The following is an 18,814-nucleotide window of genomic DNA, read 5'->3' on the forward strand; positions in this document are numbered from 1 at the left end:
TTTAAAAATTAGGAGTTTTATTAAATCTTGAGTCTTTTAATATTCTGTATGACAAAATAGGAAGTATGCATAATGTACTTAGAAGTTAGTAATAGGAAGCTGAAAAAGTCCAACTAAATCTTTAATTCATTCTGCAGAGATGAGAGGGAAGAAAGTGAGCATGTGAGTCAAATGTGACTGTTCAATAGTGTGGAATACACTATGTGACACATGTCGCTAAAGAGTATCTATGAAACTCTGAAAAATGCCGAAGAAACAAGATTCTTCTTAAAGGAATTTAATGTCTCACACTTTGAGAGTACCTGACTTACCTATAACAGGTACCATCACAGTAAGTTTTTGAATTTAAGTGGTAAAAAAGTATTATGGACAATAGTGAAATAGGCTCGATCCACTTTTTTTAGGATTAAGAACTCTCTGTAAAAAAAATCTGTAAAATCTTTACTGCTACTATAAGTAGGGAAAAAATTTATAAATTGAAAATAAATAATTGTAATGAGTATGAAAAAGATATAATAATGAAGTTTCATAAAAGTATCAACAGGGAAGAATATGCATATACTTATGTAGGAAGATATTTTCCTTAACAGAAGAAGAAGAAAAGACATTTATAAGATTATATAACAGAATGGCATGGAGATTTTGCCCAAACATGATAAATTTTATTTTTGAGTTCAAACTGGCACTTTAATAACTATGTTTATAACTATGACTATATATTTTATCTAAGATTATTTAGTTTTAAAATATCTAATACATACACATAGTTCCAAACTTGAAAAGTGTAAAATATCTCCCTGTATACCACCTGCTCAGTCCCCTTCCCCACAAAGGCAACTGCTACATTAATGTCTTGTTAATCATTTTGGAGATTTTTTAATGCATATAAGCATTATTTAAACCATTTTACAATATTAAATTAATAATGTAATATTTTATAATATAAAAATAATAATGTAATATTTAATATTATTTAAGATTTAATTTAGTAACATTTTAAATTAATTGAATACATATTACCAATATGACCCAATATATTCAATAATATTAATATTTAACTCATTTAATATGTTTGGAGCTCTTTCTATGGCTATACATACAGCTTTTCTTTGTTTGGTTTTATACTCTTGGAGGGCTCCACTGTATAGCTGTGCCCAAATTTACTGAACTGATCCACTACGGAAGAACATTTAGGTTGTTTCCAATCTTTTCCTATTAAGCAATGCTTTGAGCAATAACTCTGTACAAATGGCATTTTGCATGTAGGTAAGGATATCTCTGGGGTAAGTCTCTAGAAAGAAGAGCTTTACAAAGAGAAGAGCTGACTCAAACTATGTAAACATTTTGTATTTTTCATAGGTATTTTCAAATTGCTACCCCATAAATGCTATATCAATTTATAGAATGTAGGATAGTGTCTGTTTTCCCCACATCTTTGACAAAACCTTTTGGATTTCTGCCAATCTGACAAGTAAAAAGTGGTATCTCTATGTGGTTTTAATTCACATTTTTCTTTTTGTAAATGAGGTTGAGCATATTTTCTTATTTTTAAGAGCTACTTAGTTTCCTTTTTTGGTGAACTATCTGTCAAATCCTTTGCTCATTTGTCTATCTGATTGTAGGACTTTTAAAAAGAGATTTCCAGGAGTATCTTATATATTTGTGACATTAACCTTTTGTGATACAAATTGTAAATATTTCCCCCATTTGTAATTTGTCTTTGGCTCGTCTTATCAGTCTGAGGTGTTGAAGTTCAGGACTACTACAAATACATTTAAAAACCACATAAAATTTTCTTTCTTTCTCAATCAAAAGTACTGACTTAGGTGATCCAGATTAGGTCTCCACTTCACAATGTTATAGAAAATGGAAAAAGAGCTGGGGCATTTCTTTCTAGTCCCATCTGTCTTCCGTACCTATGTTTATGTGTGTGCATATAAAAATAAAGCATGAAGTGGATGGACATACGCCTTTTTTCACTTATTTTATTGTATTTCCCATTTAATAGTCATGTAATGGCTACACGGTATTTTGCATTTAAATGCACCATACTGTAATCATTCTTACCTACTCCTGGAAGTGTAGGTTTATTTCTACTTTTTTACTAGCATATACAACACTACAATGAACAACCTTTTGGTCAAATCTTTGTTCATATTCCTTAATTATTTATGTATAAAAATGACTGAAGTTAGAATTACTGGGTCAATTGGTCTCAGTGTTGAAATTCATGGTAGTATTGCAATGTTGCCCTATAGAAATGCTGCACCAATTCACAGTCCCACCAGGGGGACCAATTCCATACAATGCTTTACAGTGCTGTATTATTTAATATTTTCCAATTAATAGGTAATAAAGAGTATTTTATTAATTCATTTGGTATTTTAAAATTATTTTTATATATTTATTGGCCATTTATATTTCTTCTGAGAATTGTATGTTTTGTTCTTTGTCCATTTTTGAAAGCATGGGAAAAGTGATTACTGTACAGTAGGTGTCAATCCTTTGTCTACTTGATTTGTTGCCCGAATTGTCTCTAGTTTGACTTCTAATTTTTGTGACATTTAAAAATAAGTGAAAATGTGTACGGTAAAATCTATTTCTTCATTTACTATTGATCCTTCCCTATTCCAAGAATACGAATTCTCCTGTTTTTTTCTAGAACTTTTTGTTCCTTCAGTTTTACATTTAAATGTTTATTCTCTAGAATTTACTTTAGCAGAGTACAATGTTAGTATTTATCATACTTTTTTGATGTTTGTTTTGACATCATTTATGTAACAATTTAACTCTCCATATGGAAATGCAAAGCCTCACCAATTCCAACTTATGCTTGCTTTTTTCTGTTATTAGTCTAAATTTTAATTGTTTGTTGTTTTAAAGTACTAAATCTGGAATATATTCATTTATTCTCTACCTTTTAAATTCATTAACTGACGAATATTTTTTTTCCTTCCTTCTGCTTTCTTTTGATGTACTTCTGGACTTTATATACCACTAAAACTATGCCCAAACCCATCCTATACTTTCTTAATTGCTGTCCTTTGTCAAAAAAGAACTTTTGAGATAAATGTTTAGTCCTTTGATTTTCTTTCTCTCTCTCTCTTTCCCTCCTCTTAGTAATGGAAGCACTTAAGGCATTTTCTTCCGAGTAAGATGTTGGCTTCATCTTGTCAGTTTTGCTACATGATATTCTCACAGATATTTCTGAAAAGGTCTATAAATGTAGTTTGGATATCCCTTTCATTCAAGTGTTATTTAGAAAGTATTCTGAAAATGTTGGTTTTAAAAGTGGTTAGCTTTTAAAATTTTTATTCTTGCTATTAATGTCTATTTTTATTGCACTGAGGTCTGAGAATGTAGCCTTTATAATTTCCTTTTACAATTAAAGAATTAAGTTTTTTTCTTAATCTTTCAACAACCAAACAGGAATAATTTTTATATTATCTTCAACTTTTCCCCCTGGACACTGGGCTGGAAGATCTGACTACATATAAAAAATACAGAATTAAAGGAAAATGTGCTAAAATTTCTATTAAAAAAGAAGAATATTACCTGAAACATATCCGTATCTTTATCATGTGTGTACTCCACCACCACAGTCTGATTCCTTGACAAAGTGTAGGATATACTGTGTTGACCTTTGCAGCTGATAGCCTAATAATAAAATTTTTAAAAATCCATTAAAATCACATTTCAACAACTTATCAATTCTGCTTGTAGTCATAAGCCATCACTCTACCAGCAAAGCCCAGCACAAGCCAGCATTTTCCACACAGTCAGGGTTTTTCCCTATGCTCTATTCCCTCAATCACAGACAAGCCGAGAGTCACAATTCTGGTTTTAGCAAATATTCTGTCTTAAAGTGAACAATATTTTACTTAAATCAAAGTTTATTTACTAGTTTGCAAGACTTGATTCAATCAGATTCTTAGAAAAACACATACTTTCTCCATATTACCTAAATTCAGTAATAGAATTTTTAGACTAATATAGTCATTTATTTCAAATTTTAAGATTTCACACAACAGATAAGTCACATTATTTTTCCTAGGTGATAGAGATTATCAGCATAACAAAAGGATCACTGGAAAATCTGTCAATGTTCTAATTGAGATTTCAATATAATAATACATAATGTTCTAATTGAGATTTCAATATAATAATACATAATTATTGCATTATTTCAATACAATAACATATGGTTATCCTAGTCAATGATAACCATATTTGTATTGTGTTCTACATCTCACTTAACTCTTGTATAGGCAACTAGTTATCTCAGATATTTACTTTATTAATAAATAAGGTAACTAGCAATTTTATTTTTTCCAAATTTTAGGCTAGAAAAAGCTAATAATCTTTTTCAAATAGCCTAGGAATAATACGACATCATTCTTATTTTGTCCATAGTGATATGTTTGAACAAAAAGTTGTGGTCACATACTGTTAATGTTTCTAAATTAACAAATAAATTGTTACAAAGTGGACTCCAAATTATTTCAATTATATTCTATTCATTCTACTTTGATCTAACTTATCTTCATTTTTAATCTTTTACATTAAGTATTACAAAATTTTAATAAGCTTTTCTATTACACATTTATTGAATGATGACACTGTATGAAGACCAAGAAAGCATCTAGAAGAAACTGGACACGCACAGCATGTTAATGAAAATGTACTGAACATTTATATTTGACTAACGTAATTCCTTACAGCAATAAACAGTAAAACATGCCAAATCAACTTTGAAGTTAGCCTGGTTAATCTCATGGTTATTTAATAATCTGCCCTGAGGAATTTCACGATTGAGCTGATGTTTTATTTTATGTGCTTCGTTAAGATAATACTTCTTTAACATGGTCAGGAATCTAAAAAATACTTCTTAAAGTACTCAACACTACCAGCAGACATTGTCTTAAATTTTCATTGATCTGAGTCAGATAAATTCACTGTCAGTGACTGTTTTTGAAAGCCAAATTTATAAAGAACTATTTTCAATTTAAGTGGATGTAATCTTTGTGTTAATTAACTTTTGTGGTAATCATTTCACAATGTGTATATATATCATGTTGTACACCTTAAATATATACAATTTTTATCTGTCAATTATACCTCAATAAAACTGAAAAACAATTTGTAAAAAGATGGTTATCTTAATAGTTAGTGAAAAACCCACTTTAAGAAAAATAATTTATTAAACTCAAACTTACAAAATTAACAATCAGGAGGTGATTATAAAATAATTTATTTTAGGGTTTCCTATAAAGTATCTATTGCATTTTAAATGGATTCAATTTACAAATATATCAACTCCAACACAACTTTCATGGCATATACATATTGCATAAAATGTCTATAGTGTACAAATGATTTGCCAAACAAGGAGTTAATAAGTGCAATAATGGGAAATACTTTTAAAGGTTATACATTTTTGTACAATGGCACCTGCTTAAGTATGGTGTTTCTCAAACTTCCACTCCATTTGCCTGAATTGGAAGGGTTACCTGAACCTGGAGATGTTCAGTTCCCAAATGGAGTTTCTCAGGCTTACAACAGCTTACCTTAAATTATAAATTTTTTTTATTCCATAACACATTTGCTAGTTTTAACATTTAACATTGTCTCACGAAGACTCACTCTGCTCACCTGAGGCCTAGCACAGCCATGGACAGGGTGCTCCAGAGTAGTGGTGCCCAACCTTTTTTGCACCAGGGACTGGTTTTGTGGAAGATAATTATTCTGTGGACTGGGTGGGGGGGATGGTTGGGGGATGATTCAAGCATATTACATTTATTGTATACTTTATTTCTATTATTATTACATTGTAATATGTAATTAAATAATTATACAACTCACCATAATGTAGAATCAGTGGGAGCCCTGAGCTTGTTTTCCAGCAACTAGATGGTCCCATCTGAGGGTGATGGAGATACTGACAGATCATCAGGCCTTAGATTCTCATAAGGAATACGCAACCTAGATCCCTTGCACACACAGTTCACAACAGGGTTCGTGCTCCTATGAGAATCTAATGCCACTGCTGATCTGACAGGAGGCAGAGTTCAACCCGTAATGTAAGCAATGGGGAGCAGCAATAAATACAGATGAAGCTTTCCTTGCTTCCCTGACACTCACCTCCTGCTGTGCGGCCCAGTTCCAAAGAGGCCACAGACCACTACTTTGGGGTTTGGAGATTTCTGCCCTAGAGACACTTCCTCGCCACTTTAGAAAACACCAGAAACAGCCATTTTATAGGTTGCAAGTTGCTATTGGACACAAATTCTTGTAAGGTGTTTCATTATAAAAATATTCTTGTGACCAAAACTGTAAGACTATGTAGCACATGAAAAAAGGGTATTTCTAGTGAAAGCATCACCTTACCTGGAAAATGCCCACAGCAAAGGGGAGTCTTACCCAAGCTCCCAAAACGGAGAGAAAACACTGATGTAGGATGCCTTGAATGTTGAGCCAATTTAAAGAAAATTTATGATTTCTTTTTTTTGTATGTTTTTTAAGGCAAATGGCCAGGGTTAGGAAAAGGGAATGCTCTTAGGTTAGGAAAACGCCTTTTCTGTGTCTTTTAGATTAAAAAAAGTACTAGCCACGGGCTGTGATTTGGAGGCCTTGGAATTTGGGGAAGGTAGGAAAGTGGGAAAAGAGACCGCAGGCAGAAACAAATCCCATGAAGGTGGCGAGTGGCTCTGGGGCAGCAGGTGAGGCACACCCTGTAGCACGGGCGGCTGAGGAACTTCAGAACCAGTGTGATCGTCACCTCGAAGTCACTTCCAGTTCTGGCAAGGATTTCCCTCTGGTAATGCTAAGCCAGGAGAAGGGTCCTGCCCCTACAAGGGCCCAGAGTACTGGTGCCCTGGGGTCCAACAGGCTGCCACCTATGGAAAGCAGAAATGTGGGCTGAGCTGGCCTGAAAAGATGAGACTGAAGCCAGCACTGGGATTTGGTGGCAGTAAAAACCAGTGTGCCTAAGGCCACCATCAGAATCATCGCCAATAAATGGAGAAGTGTGGACTTCCTTCAGTTACATGAATTAGGGCTCACATGACCTTGTTTTCATGTATTAAAGTCTAAATTAGTGTCAGATTTAGGTGTTTGGGGGAAGTTAAAGAAGAGGTTAAGCCTGAGATCAATTTTCACTTTCCTTCTTGGGTCATGTCTTATAGAAAAGTCTGCCAAGTACATACGGCATTGAACTTTTTGTTACAAGCATCAATTGTTCAACAATAGCTTTTAACATTTAAAATACGACTTTCGGCGGCGGAGCAAGATGGCCGAATAGGAACAGCTCCAGTCTCCAACTCCCAGCCCCAGCGACACAGAAGACCGGTGATTTCTGCATTTTCAACTGAGGTACTGGGTTCATCTCACTGGGGAGTGCCGGACAATCAGTGCTGGTCAGCTGCTGCAGCCCGACCAGCGAGAGCTGAAGCAGGGCGAGGCATTGCCTCACCTGGGAAGCACAAGGGGGAAGGGAATCTCTTTTCCTAGCCAGGGGAACTGAGACACACAACACCTGGAAAATCGGGTAACTCCCACCCCAATACTGCGCTTTAAGCAAACAGGCACACCAGGAGATCATATCCCACACCTGGCCGGGAGGGTCCCACGCCCACGGAGCCTCCCTCATTGCTAGCACAGCAGTCTGTGATCTACCGGCAAGGCAGCAGCGAGGCTGGGGGAGGGGCGCCCGCCATTGCTGAGGCTTAAGTAGGTAAACAAAGCTGCTGGGAAGCTCCAACTGGGTGGAGCTCACAGCAGCTCAAGGAAACCTGCCTGTCTCTGTAGACTCCACCTCTGGGGACAGGGCACAGCTACACAACAACAACAACAACAAAAAAGCAGCAGAAACCTCTGCAGACGCAAACGACTCTGTCTGACAGCTTTGAAGAGAGCAGTGGATCTCCCAACACGGAGGTTGAGATCTGAGAACGGACAGACTGCCTGCTCAAGTGGGTCCCTGACCCCTGAGTAGCCTAACTGGGAGACATCTCCCACTAGGGGCAGTCTGACACTCCACACCTCACAGGGTGGAGTACACCCCTGAGAGGAAGCTTCCAAAGCAAGAATCAGACAGGTACACTCGCTGTTCAGAAATATTCTATCTTCTGCAGCCTCTGCTGCTGATACCCAGGCAAACAGGGTCTGGAGTGGACCTCAAGCAATCTCCAACAGACCTACAGCTGAGGGTCCTGACTGTTAGAAGGAAAACTATCAAACAGGAAGGACACCTACACCAAAACCCCATCAGTACATCACCATCATCAAAGACCAGAGGCAGATAAAACCACAAAGATGGGGAAAAAGCAGGGCAGAAAAGCTGGAAATTCAAAAAATAAGAGTACATCTCCCCCGGCAAAGGAGCGCAGCTCATCGCCAGCAACGGATCAAAGCTGGACAGAGAATGACTTTGACGAGATGAGAGAAGAAGGCTTCAGTCCATCAAATTTCTCAGAGCTAAAGGAGGAATTACGTACCCAGCGCAAAGAAACTAAAAATCTTGAAAAAAAAGTGGAAGAATTGATGGCTAGAGTAATTAATGCAGAGAAGATCATAAACGAAATGAAAGAGATGAAAACCATGACACGAGAAATACGTGACAAATGCACAAGCTTCAGTAACCGACTCGATCAACTGGAAGAAAGAGTATCAGCGATTGAGGATCAAATGAATGAAATGAAGCGAGAAGAGAAACCAAAAGAAAAAAGAAGAAAAAGAAATGAACAAAGCCTGCAAGAAGTATGGGATTATGTAAAAAGACCAAATCTACGTCTGATTGGGGTGCCTGAAAGTGAGGGGGAAAATGGAACCAAGCTGGAAAACACTCTTCAGGATATCATCCAGGAGAACTTCCCCAACCTAGTAGGGCAGGCCAACATTCAAATCCAGGAAATGCAGAGAACGCCACAAAGATACTCCTCGAGAAGAGCAACTCCAAGACACATAATTGCCAGATTCACCAAAGTTGAAATGAAGGAAAAAATCTTAAGGGCAGCCAGAGAGAAAGGTCGGGTTACCCACAAAGGGAAGCCCATCAGACTCACAGCAGATCTCTCGGCAGAAACTCTCCAAGCCAGAAGAGAGTGGGGGCCAATATTCAACATTCTTAAAGAAAAGAATTTTCAACCCAGAATTTCATATCCAGCCAAACTAAGTTTCATAAGTGAAGGAGAAATAAAATCCTTTACAGATAAGCAAATGCTGAGAGATTTTGTCACCACTAGGCCTGCCTTACAAGAGACCCTGAAGGAAGCACTCAACATGGAAAGGAACAACCGGAACCAGCCATTGCAAAAACATGCCAAAATGTAAAGACCATCGAGGCTAGGAAGAAACTGCATCAACTAATGAGCAAAATAACCAGTTAATATCATAATGGCAGGATCAAGTTCACACATAACAATCTTAACCTTAAATGTAAATGGACTAAATGCTCCAATTAAAAGACACAGACTGGCAAACTGGATAAAGAGTCAAGACCCATCAGTCTGCTGTATTCAGGAGACCCATCTCACAAGCAGAGACATACATAGGCTCAAAATAAAGGGATGGAGGAAGATTTACCAAGCAAATGCAGAACAAAAAAAAGCAGGGGTTGTAATACTAGTCTCTGATAAAACAGACTTTAAACCATCAAAGATCAAAAGAGACAAAGAAGGCCATTACATAATGGTAAAGGGATCAATTCAACAGGAAGAGCTAACTCTCCTAAATATATATGCACCCAATACAGGAGCACCCAGATTCATAAAGCAAGTCCTTAGAGACTTACAAAGAGACTTAGACTCCCATACAATAATAATGGGAGACTTCAACACTCCACTGTCAACATTAGACAGATCAATGAGACAGAAAGTTAACAAGGATATCCAGGAATTGAACTCATCTCTGCAGCAAGCAGACCTAATAGACATCTATAGAACTCTCCACCCCAAATCAACAGAATATACATTCTTCTCAGCACCACATCGTACTTACTCCAAAATTGACCACATAATTGGAAGTAAAGCACTCCTCAGCAAATGTACAAGAACAGAAATTATAACAAACTGTCTCTCAGACCACAGTGCAATCAAACTAGAACTCAGGACTAAGAAACTCAATCAAAACTGCTCAACTACATGGAAACTGAACAACCTGCTCCTGAATGACTACTGGGTACATAACGAAATGAAGGCAGAAATAAAGATGTTCTTTGAAACCAATGAGAACAAAGATACAACATACCAGAATCTCTGGGACACATTTAAAGCAGTGTGTAGAGGGAAATTTATAGCACTAAATGCCCACAAGAGAAAGCAGGAAAGATCTAAAATTGACACTCTAACATCGCAATTAAAAGAACTAGAGAAGCAAGAGCAAACGCATTCGAAAGCTAGCAGAAGGCAAGAAATAACTAAGATCAGAGCAGAACTGAAGGAGATAGAGACACAAAAAAACCCTCCAAAAAATCAATGAATCCAGGAGTTGGTTTTTTGAAAAGATCAACAAAATTGACAGACCACTAGCAAGACTAATAAAGAAGAAAAGAGAGAAGAATCAAATCGACGCAATTAAAAATGATAAAGGGGATATCACCACCGACCCCACAGAAATACAAACTACCATCAGAGAATACTATAAACACCTCTACGCAAATAAACTGGAAAATCTAGAAGAAATGGATAATTTCCTGGACACGTACACTCTTCCAAGACTAAACCAAGAAGAAGTTGAATCCCTGAATAGACCAATAGTAGGCTCTGAAATTGAGGCAATAATTAATAGCCTACCAACCAAAAAAAGTCCAGGACCAGATGGATTCACAGCTGAATTCTACCAGAGGTACAAGGAGGAGTTGGTACCATTCCTTCTGAAACTATTCCAATCAATAGAAAAAGAGGGAATCCTCCCTAACTCATTTTATGAGGCCAACATCATCCTGATACCAAAGCCTGGCAGAGACACAACAAAAAAAGAGAATTTTAGACCAATATCCCTGATGAACATCGATGCAAAAATCCTCAATAAAATACGGCAAACCGGATTCAACAACACATCAAAAAGCTTATCCACCATGATCAAGTGGGCTTCATCCCTGGGATGCAAGGCTGGTTCAACATTCGCAAATCAATAAACATAACCCAGCATATAAACAGAACCAAAGACAAGAACCACATGATTATCTCAACAGATGCAGAAAAGGCTTTTGACAAAATTCAACAGCCCTTCATGCTAAAAACGCTCAATAAATTCGGTATTGATGGAACATACCTCAAAATAATAAGAGCTATTTATGACAAACCCACAGCCAATATCATACTGAATGGGCAAAAACTGGAAAAATTCCCTTTGAAAACTGGCACAAGACAGGGATGCCCTCTCTCACCACTCCTATTCAACATAGTGTTGGAAGTTCCGGCTAGGGCAATTAGACAAGAGAAAGAAATCAAGGGTATTCAGTTAGGAAAAGAAGAAGTCAAATTGTCCCTCTTTGCAGATGACATGATTGTATATTTAGAAAACCCCGCCATCTCAGCCCAAAATCTCCTTAAGCTGATAAGCAACTTCAGCAAAGTCTCAGGATACAAAATTAATGTGCACAAATCACAAGCATTCTTATACACCAGTAACAGACAAACAGAGAGCCAAATCATGAATGAACTTCCATTCACAATTGCTTCAAAGAGAATAAAATACCTAGGAATCCAACTTACAAAGGATGTAAAGGACCTCTTCAAGGAGAACTACAAACCACTGCTCAGTGAAATCAAAGAGGACACAAACAAATGGAAGAACATACCATGCTCATGGATAGGAAGAATCAATATCGTGAAAATGGCCATACTGCCCAAGGTAATTTATAGATTCAATGCCATCCCCATCAAGCTACCAATGAGTTTCTTCACAGAATTGGAAAAAACTGCTTTAAAGTTCATATGGAACCAAAAAAGAGCCCGCATCTCCAAGACAATCCTAAGTCAAAAGAACAAAGCTGGAGGCATCACGCTACCTGACTTCAAACTATACTACAAGGCTACAGTAACCAAAACAGCATGGTACTGGTACCAAAACAGAGATATAGACCAATGGAACAGAACAGAGTCCTCAGAAATAATACCACACATCTACAGCCATCTGATCTTTGACAAACCTGAGAGAAACAAGAAATAGGGAAAGGATTCCCTATTTAATAAATGGTGCTGGGAAAATTGGCTAGCCATAAGTAGAAAGCTGAAACTGGATCCTTTCCTTACTCCTTATACGAAAATTAATTCAAGATGGATTAGAGACTTAAATGTTAGACCTAATACCATAAAAATCCTAGAGGAAAACCTAGGTAGTACCATTCAGGACATAGGCATGGGCAAAGACTTCATGTCTAAAACACCAAAAGCAGCGGCAGCAAAAGCCAAAATTGACAAATGGGATCTAATTAAACTAAAGAGTTTCTGCACAGCAAAAGAAACTACCATCAGAGTGAACGGGCAACCTACAGAATGGGAGAAAATGTTTGCAATCTACTCATCTGACAAAGGGCTAATATCCAGAACCTACAAAGAACTCAAACAAATTTACAAGAAAAAAACAAACAACCCCATCCAAAAGTGGGCAAAGGATATGAACCGACATTTCTCAAAAGAAGACATTCATACAGCCAACAGACACATGAAAAAATGCTCATCATCACTGGCCATCAGAGAAATGCAAATCAAAACCACAATGAGATACCATCTCACACCAGTTAGAATGGCGATCATTAAAAAGTCAGGAAACAACAAGTGCTGGAGAGGATGTGGAGAAATAGGAACACTTTTACACTGTTGGTGGGACTGTAAACTAGTTCAACCATTATGGAAAACAGTATGGCGATTCCTCAAGGATCTAGAACTAGATGTACCATATGACCCAGCCATCTCATTACTGGGTATATACCCAAAGGATTATAAATTATGCTGCTATAAAGACACATGCACACGTATGTTTATTGCAGCACTATTCACAATAGCAAAGACTTGGAATCAGCCCAAATGTCCATCAGTGACAGACTGGATTAAGAAAATGTGGCACATATACAGCATGGAATACTATGCAGCCATAAAAAAGGATGAGTTTGTGTCCTTTGTAGGGACATGGATGCAGCTGGAAACCATCATTCTTAGCAAACTATCACAAGAACAGAAAACCAAACACCGCATGTTCTCACTCATAGGTGGGAACTGAACAATGAGATCACTTGGACTCAGGAAGGGGAACATCACACACCGGGGCCTATCATGGGGAGGAGGGAGGGGAGAGGGATTGCATTGGGAGTTATACCTGATGTAAATGACGAGTTGATGGGTGCAGCACACCAACATGGCACAAGTATACATATGTAACAAACCTGCACGTTATGCACATGTACCCTACAACTTAAAATATAATAATAAATAAATTAAAAAAAAATAAAAAAATAAAATACGACTTTCAAAAACAGAGCTTCTAGTAAATCACAGATTTACTGACTTGAGTCAATCATTTCCAGTATTTTGGAAATACAAGTTTCTCCAAGGCCCTAAGTTGTTGTGGAATCTATTTCCAAAATATCAGAAAGGACAGCAGGTAGGGCCTTTTCTTGGCATTCACTATAACTTAGTTCAAGCACAATTACTGTAACATAATGCCGTGATCTTACTACACCAACACAAATTTAGAAAGCTCTGTAACATTGTAAAGAAAACCAGCTCAAGCAGTTTGTTTGTGTAGACCAGAGGTCCCCAACCCCTGGGCCACAGAGTGCTATCAGTCTGTGGCCTGTTAGGAACCAGGGCACACAGTAGCAGGTGAGTGGCGGGCGAGCAAGCGAAGTTTCATCTGTATTTACAGCTGCTCCCCATCGCTATCATTACCACCCGAGCTCCTTCTGTCAGATCAGTGGTGGCATTAGGTTCTCATAGGAGTATGAATCCTGTTGTGAACTATGCATGTGAGGGATCTAGATTGTGTGCTCCTTATGAGAATCTAATGCCTGATGATCTGTTACTGTCTCACATAACCCCCAGATGGGACTGTCTAGTTGCTGGAAAACAAACTCAGGGTTCCCACTGATTTCACATTATGGTGAGTTATATAATTATTTAATTACGTATTACAATGTAATAATAATAGAAATAAAGTACACAACAAATGTAACGTGCTTGAATCATCCCAAAACCATGTGCCTCCCTGGTCTGTGGAGAAAATTGTTTTCCACAAAACTGGTCCCTGGTGCCAAAATGGTTGGGGACTGCTGGTGTAGACAATAATGATTTCCTATATCCACTTCTCTATTGTGCAGCTGTGATGAGAAGGCAGGTTGCCATCTCTGTTCTCATAACACTGCTTTGTGCCTCGAAGGCACGTTCAGTCTTATTTTTTTTCCACCCCTAGCACCAAGAGTGTGGCAGGCATTCAATTAATGTCAAATGAATGAATGAATGAACGAAGAAACGAACTGCTACAGATACAAGATGATATTTAGAGTTTCTTTCTTCAGGTCTTCCCCTCACCTTCCCTACTTCTCACTAGCAAAGGTACCAGTAGTGATACTCTCAGCTCAAATGTTTTGAGTCTATAAAAACTACTTTATTACAGTTTAAATGTTATTAGGTTGAAATATAATTGGACAATTACAGATAAACAGATTAAAGAATTTCAGCTTTACCCAGCTGAAGAAATTAAGCCTTACTTTGCAATCCCAGATGCCCAGACCAGATGAGTCAAAGTATTTTCTTCTCAGCTAAGGTTATGTATTTTCTTACTGCTATGCTGCTTGTGTCACAGGCTCAGTTCTGCCAGACTTTGCCATTCAGGGATGAGAACAGTTAGAACTGGCTGTCCTGCTTCAACTTATAACTAAAAACTAATGTCAGGGAGTTCTGTGAGTCTCCAGACTCTAAAACACACATGGTTCATATGTCTGGAGAATTTTCTTCCTCTTATAAACCCATATACACACATAAAAGCACTTATATAATATGTTATGATAACAGAAAGAACAGAAAGCAATCTTGCAGAATAAACAACGGGTAACATGTCTTAATGGACATGTTACTGAAGAATTTTCATCTAAATTTTAAAGTATGAGGGAAACAATTAAATCTTTTATTTGTTAAGAAGCAGTGGTAGCTCTCAACCACAAAGTGAAAGCCAATAGAGAAACTCATACGCATCCAGAAAATATTAATTTATTATAGTTATGATTTAGCCCATTTAATTCAAGCTCTATAAGGCTGCTAAGTGAGCCTTTATCAACTGTGTGGAGAGAGAAAATGGGATTCATCACTGTGGCAGACACCGTTGGTTGCCTGCCTAATGTCCTTCTCTCTGCTGGCTGAGCTGGCTGCCTGTGAAAAAGCCTCACAACATCAACGCTAGCTCTCCCACTCTCCTCTGAGGCTAGCGTGTGGAAATGTGATCCACTGTCAGCCAATGGGACTTAGGAGAGATCTGGTGTGGAGCTCCTGGGGATGAGAGACACTGAGAGAGACTCCTTCCCTTCTCTGTCACTAAAATACGACACGATGTTTGCAGCGGAAGCAGACCACCTTGCAACACGAGAGGAAGGTCAAAAGACTCTCACAGAAGTTGGCTCAGAGCCCTGACATCTTTGAGATGCTGAATCAAACGTGGAACTACCTGTCCCCAGACCTCTGGAATAAAAATCAGGGTTTTAGGCTTCTGTAGGTTAGGCATTTTGTCACTTGCAGTGTACAGCATTATTATATGGTTTGGTTCAAACATTTTCTCCTTCTGGGTTTCCTATTTCAGTCAATAGCACAACAGTCACTCACACTTAAAAGCTTAATGTCACCCCTGAGCCCTCTCTTGCCACTGTTGCTCACATACAGTTAAGCATTATTATCATCATAATTAATCCAACAGGGAGTCAAAGATGGGCTGATTTCACTGTGTTAAGGCAAAAATCAAATACAAAACAATGTGTAACATTTCACTTTTTCTCCTCAAAAACAAAGTAGTTGTTGGGCAACCAGTAGCTACAAATCTGATTTATTCCTCAAAGGAATTTTATAATCAGCTTTTTTACAGCCCTTAACTTTCTGTTCTGACGATGCTTTTGTGCAATCTTCATGTATCATCTGGCATCTGGGCTGGCTTCAGTAGCTTGTTCATTGACCAAGAGAATGCCGTGGATGTGACACATGGAACTTCTGATACTAGCTCAGGGAAGGCCTGCAGCTTCCGTTTGCTGCTCTGGGGTTCCCAGCTGTGGGCAAGAAGCCTGACTACACACATGCCACTAGGCTCCAAGAAGCCAAAGCAACAGGAAGAGGGCCTGGAGAATGAAATGCCACATGGGGAGAGGGAGGCCTGGGAGCACCAAGATGCAGACATGTGCGTGGAGAAGCCTCTGTGAGAGTGGATCCTCCAGCTCCAGTTGCCCCAGATGTGGACCAGAGACTGACTGCTCAGCGGTGCCCTTCCCAGATTCCTAACCCACAAAATAATGAATAAAACAGAATGGTTTTTGTGAAGTCACTAAATTCTGTGGTAGTTTTCTACACAACAAAAGATAACTGAAACGATCAGCTTACAAGGCCTACTGGTACCAAAGCACTTATGTGACTCATCACCCAAGACACTATGGTTATCTGTGCATACGTCTTACCTGCACCCAAGAGCATGGGACAGATGTGTCTACCATGGCAGGCAGCAGCGTCTCCACACAGAGCAGGGTCTATGTTTCTAATGGAAGTGTTACGTGTTCCTGAATGTATGTTAAGAGGCTGTTTGTGTTTAAAGCAAATATGCATTTTTATTGTTATAATCTCCGATTAGAAGACTGAGATGTGAAGAAAATTTTGTATTAATATTTAAAATGATTATAGACTATAAAAAGTATCTGTGAATCATTAAAGTATTGCCAGAGAAGACAAAGGGCACCAAGTGTGTCACATGGAGATTTCTGTAGTCCTTAATACATTTAGAGCAAGAATAGAAGGGACACTAGGAAGGCAGAAGAAGAAAATCACCACGTATGTTAGAAACTATGAATCCACTTTTCAAACTACATGTATGACATATACCAAAAAAGTATGCCTTATTAGAGTCTGCATCATTTAAGGGAATACAGTGTGCATGTGTGTGTGTATGCATGTGTGCATATACATGAGCATGCCTGCATCTGCACTTCAAATACAATGAAATTCTTTTTCTTCAAAGGACACCTAATTTTTTTATTATGAAGTCTTTCTTAGTACCAAATGACTCAGGAGTTTAATATCCCTCTTGTCTAGACATCCTGGAAGTTGACTATTATAGAACTGCAATTATTGTTCCTGGGCCACACAATAGTCTGGCTAAATCAAATGAATGTTTTTGAAATGAGCACACCCTGCATATTCTTCTTTGTGTGTAGATATAATTAGGGTTGTTTTTGCCTCTCAAAAGTAGAGGGCCAGAGACCTGGTGTGGCTTATATACTGAAGCAACCTTTTCTAGATACCAAGCTGCTCTGAAGAGCTCTGCACCACATATCTGAACGTGGTGCTCTTCTCTAAGGCTGCTCACTGTTCCTGCCTTTCAGGTCCCCGCAAAACACCTAGGAAGAAAGAGTCTCTGGGGCTGGATGTGTTCTGGGCTGAGCACGCATCTCCTCACTCTGCCTGTGCTCATGCGATCTGCTCTCTGTGAAGAAGTCAGAGGTTCTCTAACAGTATGCCTGATGGGGGCAGGGCTAGGAAACGTCCTGAACGCTCTATTGGGACAGCTAGTGACCTCTTTGTCTTTGGGGTTCTACTAAGAAGCATAATGTCAGCTTGTGTTCTCAACAGCCTTCTGAATAATGGCAACAACATGGCACTATTTAATACGACATCATAGACTAAGTATCGGCTCCCCTGCCGATGATGTGTGTTTTAGACAAGTTTATTTTCAGCCACTTTAACTGTTAAATCTAGTTTGTAATTTAATATTTCAGTCCATCATAAAATCTAAATAAGTAACTACACAAAACAACTACTACAGAAAGGGATGAATGAAATTGGAAAAAAGACACTGACCTCTCACAGTGGCTCTGGTTATGAAATACAAGCTTTCTATGACAAGGTGTATTGCTGTAGAAACATTTTAATTGGTATGGGAAAACAGAGTAATAAAACTGTTTGGGGGTAGGTCTGAGTGGGGCCAATGAGTCAAACCTTGGTTGTTCAGAAATAACTTCTGATGTTTATGGCAGAAAGCTGCACATTTATGAGCAAATGAATGAGTTTACAGTGAGCGTGCAGCAGCCTGGAAATAACTGCTGAATGATTTTACCATCTCGAGCACTGTGCACACTGTGATGCAGAGGCAGAGCAAGGTGAGGACTAGAGGGTATCAAACATATATGGGCATGCACTAATTGTCCCGTGAGGCATGATACTAATTGCATCTAAAATTTCATCACCTCATGCAGTAGCCACTGATAATCCAGCAAATGCTTAAACATCGGACAGAAAAAAAACATTTATATCAAACTGGCTCTCTCAATGGTTTTATTCTGCTGAGCTCAAACTTTACATGTACTTTAGAAAAATGGAATAACCACAGGTAGATACTACAGAGATTAACTTGGCTAGTGGACACTGATGCTGGAAAAACACCACACTGGACCAGGTTTGAATCTGAGTTCAGATCCTCACCAACCATAACCTCTCTGATCTTTCAGCTACTACCTTTATAATTCATTAACAAAGGGAGTCAATGTCAGTAGCACTGATTTCACTGGATTCAAAGCAGAGGAAATGATGTATATAAAACATGGCATTTTCTCTCTTCAAATATGAACCTGTAT

The 18,814-nt window shown here is 38.2% G+C and overlaps 1 protein-coding gene across 2 annotated transcripts in view; it reads right to left on the reverse strand.

Moving 5' to 3' along the window:
* The window catches only part of PELI2 (pellino E3 ubiquitin protein ligase family member 2), a 195,530-nt gene that overhangs the window by 18,600 nt on the left and 158,116 nt on the right, over positions 1–18,814 (reverse strand). The window contains exons 1-2 of one of the 2 annotated variants that reach the window (XM_003901847.5): positions 5,653–5,769; positions 3,556–3,657 (exon numbers count right to left, since the gene is read on the reverse strand). In XM_003901847.5, the coding sequence (XP_003901896.2) occupies positions 3,556–3,564 (9 nt within the window). In that variant the 5' untranslated portion in view covers positions 3,565–3,657; positions 5,653–5,769. Of the gene's footprint in view, positions 1–3,555; positions 3,658–5,652; positions 5,770–18,814 lie in introns of those variants that run through there. The other variant, XM_017961188.3, reaches the window with a different exon arrangement.

The sequence above is a fragment of the Papio anubis genome, chromosome 7, assembly GCF_008728515.1.
Source record: "Papio anubis isolate 15944 chromosome 7, Panubis1.0, whole genome shotgun sequence".
Classification (NCBI taxonomy): Eukaryota; Metazoa; Chordata; class Mammalia; order Primates; family Cercopithecidae; genus Papio; species Papio anubis.